Genomic DNA, 12,141 nt, shown 5'->3' on the forward strand with positions numbered 1-12,141 from the left:
TCGCGTTGCTGAAAATGGATCCGTTGTATTTGCAACTGAGCAAGCTGGATAGACTGTGAAACCCTGTCTGATATCGCACTTAGACACCCAATCGCCACGTTTGTACCGAACACCAACATTCACCGCGTTACTAACCGTTCACAGAGACTCTCACCGGAAGTTTGATACGATTACTGACAAGATGAATAAGTGTAAGCAGTGAGCTTCAGTAAAAATGTGGCCCGTTCTCCACATAAGTCTCTTTCACAGCACATCACTGGGAGTCTATGACGAACGTCAAATGAGTACATCTTTAAATGTTTACTTAGCAGTTCTTACGTTCCAATGCGTTGACTCAAGTCCCAAGATAAATGCCAATTTACAGGAGCTTAGTCACGCGGAGTTTTACTAAGTTCAAACATGTAGCCACCACCACTCAAATGATGTAATTAAGAAAATGTATTGTAATTTCAGGCCCTATTTACAAAAACAAAAAAAAAATCATGTTATTGAAGGCCTGCATGACTCAGTCCTAGAATAACTAAAGGTAGCTGAATTCATACAACGCAGGTTCACAGAGTGATTCATCTTCCACCCAGAGCACCAAAGCCCCAACTGCAGAAAGCATGGGTTTCCCCGCCCTTTAAGGAGAGTGTAGAATCTACAGTAAACAGCTTTCAGGTTATCAACAGTGACAGAGCCACCGAGAGGGACAGGACAGGCAGTGTGGCAGCTTTGCTCCTGTGCCAGCAAGCCGCCTTCTTATCAGCATCCTTTCTCAGGATCAGTTATCATCCACGGTTAACGAGAGGCTGTTAGGCTGGGTCTCCGAAAATCCTGAAAACCGCAACTTTCCAAACATCCGGTCTTAAACTCGCTCCGTTACTGTATGTAACCTAGCAATAAGAATGTGTTCCCACCGCCATGGCGCTGTAGCATGAGTTGAAATCAGGTGCGGTGATCCCTCCCACAGTGTTCTTTCTGTTTAGTGTTGCTTTGGTTACCCGGGGTCTTTTGTGTCTCCCCATAAACTGTTGGATTATTTGTTCTAAGTCTGCCGAAGAATGGCCCTGGGGTACTGAATGGTAGGGTGGCTATTTCCACATTCTCTTTTCTGCTAATCCATGAGCACGGGATGTCTTTCCATCTTCTAGGGGCTCAATGTCTTTCCTTAGTGTCCTAATTTTTCATTGCAGACATCTTCTGCCTGCTTCTTTGGTTAAGCTTATTTCCTGGTGTGTGTGTGTGTGTGTGTGTGTGTGTGTGTGTGTGTGTGTGTGTGTGTGTATGTGTATGCTTGTTTGTGTGTGTGTGTATGTATGCATGTGTATGCATATGTGTGTATATGTGTGTATGTGTAGTGTGTGTATGTGTGTATGTGTATGTATGTGTATGTATGTGTATGTTTATGTGTGTATGTGTGTGTTTATGTGTGTATGTGTATGTGTGTATGTTTGTGTATGTATGTGTATGTGTGTGTGTGTATGTGTGTGTTTATGTGTGTATGTGTGTGTATGTGTGCATGTGTATGCGTGTATATGCGTGTGTATGCTTGTTTGTGTGTGTATATACTATGAATAAAATTGTTTAATTTCTTTTTCAGTATGTTTGTCATTGGTAAATAGGAAGACTACTAACTTTTGTGTGTTAATTTTATATCCAGCCACTTTGCTAAAATTATTTACCAGCTCTTAAATATTTAGAATTAAAAACAGCATGGTATCAGCACAAAAACAGACAAATAGATCAATGGAATAGAACCAAGGACACAGATCTAACACAACTCCGTTTACCTGATTTTGACAAAGATGCCAACTTTAGGCAAATACAGCATCTTCAATAAATGATGCTAGGAAAACTACATTTAATATACAGAAGGAGGAAAATAGACCCCCCCCCATCTCTCATCACGCACAGAACTCAGCTCCAAGTGGATGAAGTTTCTCAGCGGAAGACATAGAAACGCCCGAGGAAAAAGTAGGGAGTGGATTTCAACTCAGGCGCAGGCGAGGACTTTAGAAAGAACATTCCGGTTGCACAGAACACGTGACTATCGATCCACAAACGGGATCTTGAGAGCTTCTGACCAGCAAAGGGAACTCAAGTGAATGAGTGGGCGGCCCACAGCATGGGAGAAAAGCTTTGTCTCTACACATCCACTGGGGGATTACTTGTCTAGAATACAGAAAAAGAGAAAAACCTTAAACATCAAGAAAATTAAACAACCCAACTGGAAAATGGGTTATAAATCTGAGCAAAAAAATAAAATCTCAAGAGGAGAAGTGGGAGTGTCTAAGGTCTAAGGAACACTTCTTAAAATGATACTCACATTCTTAGAAATCAGGAGACTACAAGTTAAAACCACTTTAAGATTCCATGTTAGCCTGGGAAGAATGACCACCTTCAGGAACTCCCAGGACCACAAAGGCTGCCCGTCACAGGTGGTGGCAAAGGGGAATATTTATGTCCTGTTGGTGGGAGTGTAAAGTGACGGAACCACTTTAGAAATTAATCTGGAGGTTCCTTTAGGAAAAGAGCAAAATCAAGACACACACACACACACACACACACACACACACAAAAATCTAAAAACAGGACTGTCAAATGATCTAGCTAATAAACCCAATGAACTTTATATCTGACCGCAGAGACACTTCAAAATCCATGCTCAATGCTCTATTCACAATGACCAGTAAATGGAATCCAACTCCATGTCCAGCAACTGATGAATAAAGAAAGCATAGCACACATACACAGTGGAATACTACTGAGCTGCAAAGTGTACAGAATATAAAAAAATGAAATTTGCTTATAAATGTATTATGCAACTGGAAAAAATTACATTTAGTGACGTCATCCCTCGCCCAACTGTAGAAGCTCCTCATGTTCCCTCTCAAATGGAGATTCTGGCTTCTAATCTTTTGGGGGCACACATGGAAGTCAGGAAACGACCTTTGAAGGAGACATGTTCAGGGAGGACAGTAGAGTACAAGTAAATGAAAGCCGTCGGGTAGAAGACTAAGGTGGAGAGGTTGGAGGATGGAAGGGCGGGCATGGGAGGACAGGGTAACGTGGCTCCAGGGAGGGCTGCCCTAAAATATGCATGAAAACGCCATAGACAAACCCACGATTCCTCAACTTATTGGAGATGGATAATTGGAGGGGGGTCGAATACATGGAATATGGAAAACAGAGAAAAAGATAGGGGTTAAGGGTTAATTGGGATAGAACAAAGAGATGCAGGAGAAGAGAGTCGTAAATAGGTTAACCACAATTGTGAATATGAAAATGCCTTATGGAAAACCAGTAGTTAGTGAGCTCTTTTAAAAGTCTCCTTTAAAAGGGGCGTTTGAATGAGGTACCCTACCTTATTGGACAGCAACTTTCCCAGAAGACGGCTATAAATAAAAATCTCGGGGCAAGGCGTGGAACACCCTGCTATGAGTGTCTTGGTCACGGACGCCCCAGAGGTCTTCACACAGGCTATTGTCAGAGCCCTTGTTCACCTTCTGGAGCAATGTCCTATAACCATATTGCTGAGGACACCACACACTCCGGCTGCAGGACATAGACTAATGTCTAACAGAGAAGCAGCCTCCTGCTGGCTGGCTTTCATACTGAGACAATTTGCTATGCAAGAAAACAAATTCCTTCTCCTCCCTAACACTGGACGCTTCATGCTGAACCCGGACAAGCCGGGTAAGAGATGCCTACCGGTACAACAGGGGCACTGCTTTGATAAGGTCATCGACTGCTTTCAAACTGGACGAAGCCTGTTCCACAGGAGGGAATTTCCTGTCTGGTACTGTACTCTTGTCGATAATCCATGGATGGGAGAAGTCACGGGCCCTAGATTAGCTGTTACTGCTGTTTTGCTAAGAGGTCATGCTGGGAAACTGCATTGAAATGTTTATGTTTATACCCATAGATTTGGACTGCTGCCAACATTGGACAAAAAAAAAAAAAAAAAAAAGCTTCTTTTTGCAGATGTCACCAGCCAATAAAGAGACAGATAATTAAAATCAAAAGCCTGAGTGTGTAACTTTAAAAATGACATCTATATAACCCCCACTATTACCAAGGTTCAGAGAGCATCAAGGAAGAGGGTATAGGGTGTCATGCAATGCTGTCTTCTGCATATGCCTTGGCTACTGCAGTCATGGCCTCAGAGCGTCTGTGCTCACCTGCACAAGACCAGTGAAAGATCGAGCCGGCTAAATCCCAGGACAGATGGGGCAGATGGCCTACAGTGCCATCCCTTAGCAAGGGGCTACTGGCGTGGGTAGTCGCTGGGGGAGAATCATTCTTTTTCAGAAGATGGGACCACTGCTAGATTTCCCATGTTCTAGTGCGTGGTTCCACATCCATGATATATATAATGATACACACACACACACACACACACACACACACACACACACAGAAGGGGGGAAGGGAGAGCTGGAAGGGATTTGGGGAGTGTTGGAAAAGGAAAGTAGGGCTAGATGTAAGATTTTGTTATCTATAAGACGCTCAAAAATAAAGAAAAAATTTAAATGTCTAATTTTTTTTAAATCAAATGAGAAAGAGAAACGGAGTGATTTGTATGTAGTGCACTTGAGACATTGAGCATCGTGATGCACACCTCACGCGTGTACACATCTGTATGCACGCCTGTCTGAACAGCCAAGGCAATTCTTTGATTACTGCGATCCCCATGCCCAAGAGAAGCCGGGCTGAAGGACATCATGTGAGGTCAGAGACATCATGCCACAGCTAGTTCAGCCAGGTAGCTTGTCTGAGGTGATAAACCGCATGAAACTCGCACGCCCCTTGCTTGCTGGCCTGCTTCTGTCACCACAGCACAGCAGCTTCTGGAAGCTTCAGGAACCACCCTATAGGGTACTTCCCAAATTGAGCTCCGTGAAAGTCTAGAGCCACGGGGACAGTGGTTCTCAACTTTCCTGATGGCATGACACCTTGATACAGTTCCTCATGTTGTCGTGACCCCGAACCACGAAGCTATTTTTAGTGCTACTTCGTAACTGTAATTTTGCTACTGCTGTGAATAACCAGGTAAATATCTGATATGCGGCATATCTTATATGCGACCCCGATGAAAGGGCCATTTGGGGTCACAACCCACAGGTTGAGAAACAGTGCACGAGGCCGTTAACAATGTTCTAAGAAGTAAATCCCATCGTTTGGGACAAGTAAGTCCCATCATTTGGGACAAGTAAGTTCATCGTTTGGGACATGTTGCCTGCCGTACGTCAGAATTTTTCATAACTTTAATGTGCACATTATTATTCTCCAAGATGGCAACGAAATGAAATGCTGTAGTTAAGTCACAAACCCCTGTGTTTGAAAGCAAAACTAATGTCTCAAATGAACGCTTGTGTCCACGGAAGCACAGTTTGGATTACTGGCCTCTCTCTCACTTCACGATTTATGAAGTGACCTCAAGTAACATAAAGGGAGGAGACAAACGTTCAGCGAGTCACTAAGTGAGGCCACAAGGCAGCGAGGGGTGGGCAGTCCCCAACGTGCCTTCCCGTCATCATTCAGTTTCATGTCTCTATAGTTCTACAGATTCCGATTTTCAGAAAGCATTTCATCAGCCAATTACTCTTATTAATTGTGGAGGCAAAAAACAAACAAAAAAAACCAAAAACCCTGCTGAAGCTCAAAAATGCTCTGTCTGTGCCTGGATCGATACCTCAGAGGCTTGAGGTACGTTTGGAATACGGGCAATGCTTCCACTGCTCGACGGTGGTTTCCATCCGTAACTCTGGCTTTTCTTCTGCTGCAGCAGAACACCCTTGTACTGCTCATAGGCATCCACGTGGGCTCCTTTTATTTTATTTTATACTTTTGCTTTTACAGTGAGTTACTGTAACCAGTAAATGTAACCAGTAGTTAGCATCTCCATGTTTCTGTTACTGTTCAAACTCTCCTTCAGTTATTGTGACTGTCTGGATAAAAAGCAGAATGTTCTTCAACTCCTCTTCTCCAGCTCACCTCAAGGGTTGCCTTCTGGTCATCCACCCTTCAGCAGTCCTGGGCCACCAGTGCCCTCTGGTGGTAGGCACAGGAATTGTCTAGCTCCACTTTCCAGTAAGAATTAAGCCATTTGAACCCTTCTCCCAGATAGCACCCATTTTCATTTGGATTCTTGCCATTAGCTTCAATAAAACATTTTGTCTGTTTTCTCCTTCTGTTCTTCCCTATTCACTCTATTGAATAAAAATAAATTTTACTATGGCATCCTAGGTTCAGAATAATCTTAGGTACCTTTGGTGCTAAAAACAAAAACCAAAACACTGTTACAATGTAGCCTCAGAGATGCCGTCACAGACCTTGCCCCACACAGAGCACTTGAATTTCAACTGTGAATGTATTCGATGCCTTGAAGGATTGCTTGAGGATTAGGACAGGGTCGGCTGCCTCCTTCTAAGACGCAAGTGTCCTCCGCACACAGCAGGAGGACCAAGACTGAGATCCGGGCTCCTCCATCCCAAATCCAGTGCTTGGCCAACTGGGCAGTGGATTCCAGGACCTTGAACAGTTTTCCTCTGTGTTTTCACCTTCTTCGCAATCAGTTATTTCATTCTGAGGGCAGAGTGCGGGACTGTACTGTGCCCCCCTGCACTGCTAAGCACAGTTTTGGTAGACTATGCCGGGATCTAGGTAGGTTTTAACTCATTGTAACAGTAGTTTCAGGCTATGCCCCACCCCGAGAAACTCCACTCTACAAGCAGAACTGACTCCCCTTTGAGTTATGCATGCGGAAGCAGGAGGACTCTGTACCTTGGTGCACAGTTAAATAACCCGCCCTATCCAGTCCCAACTCTGAGGCACAGATCGATAAATATATCATTCCTAAAAGTTTGCACAGTGCTACTCTACCAAACTACCAGAGTAAAATGGGACTAAAAGAGCACCTGGCCTATTAAAATCTTATCAGTGACTGGCAGGATAGCTCAGTGCAGAAAGACACTGCCAAGCCTAATAATATAACCTGCATTTGTTCTCCAGGACTCACATGTGTACACACACACACACACACACACACACACACACACACACACACGCTATAACATCCTCACCTGAATAACACAAAGGAAAGCATGTTCGCAGAAACTGTGGGGAGGCCCACACTGGAATCACAGATTACCGTGTCCCCTCTCTTTGGGGTTTCTGGTCTCATTAATAAAAGAATCTAGAAACAGACTTGAAAGGAAGTGTGACAACAAGCTTATTAGAAATTGAAGAAAAATCATCAGGGGTTGCAGTCTGTGAATCCTGGCAGCTCCCTGGAAGACTAGGGAGAGGAAGAGAGAAAGCCATAGTTGGTAAGCAGCCACGTGGTGAAAGGGGGAGGGAGAGCTTCAGATAGGTTGGAAAAAGAGAAAGAACTATATTTCCTAAGAAACTCAGAATAGTGGGTGGGCTCAGCAGTGCTAAAGACAGAAGCTCGGTAAGCGTCTATGCTGAGGTAGGGTTTCTGGGGAGGAGAAGTACCATATCTTTATTACATATTAAAGGCATAATTATTCCTCCCATCTCCTTAGCATATCATTAGGCGTGTCAGCCTCCCTGACAGCCAGCCTTGGCAAGGTGATTGACAGGCCCAGATGGATTAACTCTTATGGGGGTTGACATAATGTTCTAATCTTCGGAGAACACCTGCACGCCTTATCGCCACCCAGGGACAAAGGCGCATTCTTTCGGACAGGAGGAAACTGCTTCCCCTTACTGAGCCTCTCCTGAGCTGAATATCCACCTTCAGTGGTTTCCAAGAATGGCGCTCCCCTCAACTGTCTCCATAATCACTTAGAAGATGGCCAGGGAGTGGGAGGTAGAAATAACTCATTGTTTTAACCATAGAAATCTAGAGATCCAGAGTGGACTAGTGTCTGGACTGGACTTCCAAGCACACCTTCACATGTAGCTGCCAGGGCAGAAGCTGGGAGAAGAGACGAGGAACCAGAACTCCCTTCCAGCATTCCTGACCAGGTCAAAACCAAGGACATTTCCAACTTCTAGCTAAGCAAAACAAAAACAAAAACAAACAAACAAAAACAAAACAATAACAACAACAACAAAAACCCAAGTCTACTTCCAGGATCCTCTGCCCTAAACTGCCTAACGTATTTCTACCTCCTGTCCTCATCAGGGATACTTGACCCTGAAGGATAATGACTCCCACCAACCTGTCCTCTGATCATCAGCTGTGTCAAAGGACCAGGAGACAGACAGCTCCCACTGTCCCTGGGGCTTCAGAGGCAGCCTTCTTCCGGCCCACTCCTCTGACTGGGCCTGGTTCTGCACATCAAGCTTCCATACTCCCAACATTTCACATGGACAACCTGACTTCACCTTGAAGCTCAGCTCAACTCTGACCCCATGGCTCTCGGCCTGATTCAAACCTCTGACTTATCTGATTTCCCAGCACCCTGAATGTGATTACCTCTGCAACAGCCAGCTTCTGCCTTTCTGTACAGCCACTGGGAACCCCTAGAGCAGGGACAGCCTCTTTAACTCTTCTGCAGCCATTCTGTAACCGACACCAGATAGCTGTATTTACCTCGGGGCGTGTGTGTGTGTGTGTGTGTGTGTGTGTGTGTGAGAGAGAGAGAGAGAGAGAGAGAGAGAGAGAGAGAGAGATCTTGGCATGAGCAGTAACTAAGGAGGGGACCAGGAGCCTGAGAGAGAGAGAGAGAGAGAGAGAGAGAGAGAGAGAGAGAGAGAGAGAGAGAGAGATCTTGGCGTGAGCAGTAACTAAGAAGGGGACCAGGAGCCTGGTTTGAGCTAGGGAGGATAACGGTGTGGGCAAAGTGCTCGGCTGTCTGGGTGAGCAAGCCTAAGGATCTGAGTTCGCTCCCCAGAACCCAGGCAGCAAAGGCAAGCACGGTGATGCCCACTTAATATTCCAGTGCTGGGGACACAGACACCAAGAGATCTCTGTTGCTACTGACCATCTAGCCTCGGCTATCTCCAGATCAGTGAGACGCTGTCTCAAAAGATACAGTAGACAGTATCCAAAGACTCCACACATGTGCGCATGTACCTGTGCACAAAAAAAACCTGTGTTTGCCGGGGCCAGTGGTCAGGGCAAAGTGGGGCTCCAGGAAACCCATGCAACTTCTCGATGTACTGTTATTCAATCAATTCTGACACTGAGGAAAGACTAATGTGTTTCTGGCAGAACACATTCATGGCAGATTACTGCACATTGAAAACCCAAGACGCGTCCACCATATTAGGCTTTTTGCAATTGTATAACAGGAACTCTTCCAAACACATTGCCAGTGCCTGTTACATTGTAACTGTGGGAAACACAATCCATTCAGAAATCAGCACACTCATTAAGGGCTTCTTCTTCCTTCGTTGTTTTATTTTTATGGCTGTTCTTGTTTTGAGACTGTTGCCTACCCAGGCTCCAGTTGTGTACACGCCCTCTTTTAAAAAGACCTAATCCATCTTGCCAAAACGAGAAACAAGACAGGGTGGGCGTAGAGGAGAAAAGAGAAACTACTTGTGAAGAGACTGTTCAGTGTCAGATGCATTACAACTACAGAGACTGCCATTTGAGGTGCCCCGTGTGTTCAATCCTGGAGGCAGAGGCAAGTGCATATTCCACTCGGGTTCCGTGCTCAGGGTACACGGTGAGACCCTGTCTCAAAACACAACAAAACAGAAAGGCAAGAGTCTAAGCTAGGTTTGCTCCTTTATCACAAAATACACCCTCAACCGTAAGCTCCAGAAAAGTAACTAGAATCATCAAAGAACAGTTATTAATGATTTCAAGTTACGCTCTGAGCCCGGTGGCTACTTTGAACACACAATAGCAATTTCTGCAGCCCTATTTTACAGAGCAAAAAAAATTTCTAATGCTTAGCAAGTTAAGACATTCGCCCAGGATGGGGTCCTGGAGGAAAAGGTTTGTCTTTCCAAGATTCCAGCTTCACCCCTTCAGGGCGGAGCCTCCTAACAGGTGTGCACTAGACTGGATATCGCTACAGCTCCCCTACCGGGAATTAAGCAAATGAGGCAAGAGGGCAACTCACCCACTTGGCTATTTTCACGCTATTATTAGCCAGACCTACAGAGAGAAAAGAATAGTAGCCAGGAGCTTGTCTGTCTTTGGTGGCCAGCCCAGGGTAGCACCAGACACCTCCCTCTAGGTTTTGCTCAATGTACAGTGCAAAAGGTGGTCCCACGTTTTTACCAGAACGCTAGCCAGTGTCCTGCTTGTTGGATAGCATTCATGTGCAAACTTTTAGGTAAAAATTCAGTTTACTATTTTTTTTGTTTTTGTTTTTGTTTTGTTTTGTTTTTAACTTACGTACAAAACAAAAGGTTATGCGATGGCGTGTGCACACAAGCCTATCCCAGTGCCTGGCTCACAATCCCCTCCTACTTCCTCCCTCCCGTACGCCTGCGCTGACAGCAAGGTCGCAAGCAGACGAGGTTTCAGAGTGAAGACCCCGGTCCCTAAAGTTCTGCGTCCGTGCGGAGGCGGAAGCGTTCAGCAGCGCCCGGGAAGGCGGCGCGGGCGAGCGGCGAGCTACGGCGCAGAGGTCAGCGGAAGGAGCGCGGCGCCGCGGGACGGTTGCGGTCGCTGCAGAGAGCGGTTGGCCTCACGCCGCCCTGCGCGCCGAGACCGGTCCCCTCCGCCCCGGGCTTGAGCGCGGGCTGCCGACCCGGTCCGTTAGAGCACGGCGCCCGGGCTTCCCCGCGGGCCGGCGCGGAAGTAGTGGAACGACTTACTGAAGAACAGGCGGTAATCCTTCGAGCGGGGGTGGCCCAGCTCCTCTGTGCGGTACAGGGACATGACGCGGCGCGGAGGGAGGGCGGCGGCCCCCACGCGCCACCCTCGGCCGACGCTCAGCAGTGGCAGCAGCGCGCGCATGGCGGACCGTATAGGGGAACCGGAGGGTCGGTGCTGGGCCCGGCGCGACTGCACGGCGGCGCCCCCTGCCGCCGGGAGCCCGCACTGCCTCCACGGTCGGCCTCCAGTGGCCGCCAAGTCCCACCCTCTTCTGGATTGCTGGGGCCGCCTACCTCCACTTTCCTCCACTTTCCTCCACTGCCCTCAGAGCCTAAGACCATCAAGACAAGGAGACAAGGGCCTTGGTAGCCCCAGGAATTCACCACCACGCACCCACTCACACAGTATCTTCGAACTGAGTTTCATACATTAATGAAACACACACACACACACACACACACACACACACACACACACACACACACACACACGACTCTAATGTATAATGATTGAGCCTCCTTGTGAAGACATTTGACACAGTCTTATCCTAAATCTGTAATTCCCTCAAACGCCACTTCCTCCATAAGGCCCTTTAATATTTAACCCAAGTACTTCTAACTTCTAACTTCTCTGCAGTTGCTAACATCACAAGTGTTTCTGTCTGGTCCAGTGGCCCCAACTAGTTACTAAAGCAGTCTTTGCAGCCTTTGGTCCAGCTAGCAATGGGAGCTATGGTTCTGAGGAAGGAACCAGCCGTGGGGCTGCCATTTTCCTTTTCTATAGACCAGCTGCTTCCGGAGACCTCTACCAGTTTCCCCTCCAACTATGAGCAGGGCTCACATCCTGGGCACCTTACTGGATTCTTTCTGCACCTAAACTGTGATAGTTAAAATCAAAACCGGTTTTACCTAGGTTCCAGAAAGGACCTCTTAGAAATGACACTAGCCACTTAGACATTGCTCAGCCTAGGCCCTAAAAACATTTTGACAGTGTCTTTGTAACATGTCAACCTGATTAGACTAAACTGCAAGCTAAGTTGTCCTATTTTTAAAAAGGGGGGGGGGACATTTCCTTCCTGCCTTTATCTCATTGATTTATGTAATTTTGCTTATGTGTAAAAAAGAAAGCTTAAAATTTCACTTAAACTTCAAATCTTGGGAAAGAAATTCCTACTGAAACAAGGTTCTGGGCGGTCTACTAGTCAAGATTCTTAAACTCTCCAGATACGTGATTTAGGAGCATATAACTTTATGCCATTAAAAAATGGCTTGTTTTGGAACCGTGTAAATTCCCATCTTTTGTTTTCTATAATTTGCTGCAATATTTGTGGATCAAAACCGAATATACGATACATGTTATGAGAACAAGGTTGGCTTTACTGGTTAACTTTAAAATACAAATTTCCA

The 12,141-nt window shown here is 46.1% G+C and overlaps 1 protein-coding gene across 2 annotated transcripts in view; it reads right to left on the reverse strand.

Annotated features, from left to right (window-relative positions):
* Ppa2 (inorganic pyrophosphatase 2) overlaps nucleotides 1–10,945 on the reverse strand; it is a 71,388-nt gene extending 60,443 nt beyond the window's left edge. Inside the window, exon 1 of one of the 2 annotated variants that reach the window (XM_032897294.1) lies at nucleotides 10,735–10,945. In XM_032897294.1, the coding sequence (XP_032753185.1) occupies nucleotides 10,735–10,876 (142 nt within the window). In that variant the 5' untranslated portion in view covers nucleotides 10,877–10,945. The remainder of the gene's footprint in view (nucleotides 1–10,734) is intronic. The other variant, XM_032897293.1, reaches the window with a different exon arrangement.
* Nucleotides 10,946–12,141: the final 1,196 nt, after the last annotated feature.

The sequence above is a fragment of the Rattus rattus genome, chromosome 3, assembly GCF_011064425.1.
Source record: "Rattus rattus isolate New Zealand chromosome 3, Rrattus_CSIRO_v1, whole genome shotgun sequence".
In the NCBI taxonomy this organism is placed as follows: domain Eukaryota; kingdom Metazoa; phylum Chordata; class Mammalia; order Rodentia; family Muridae; genus Rattus; species Rattus rattus.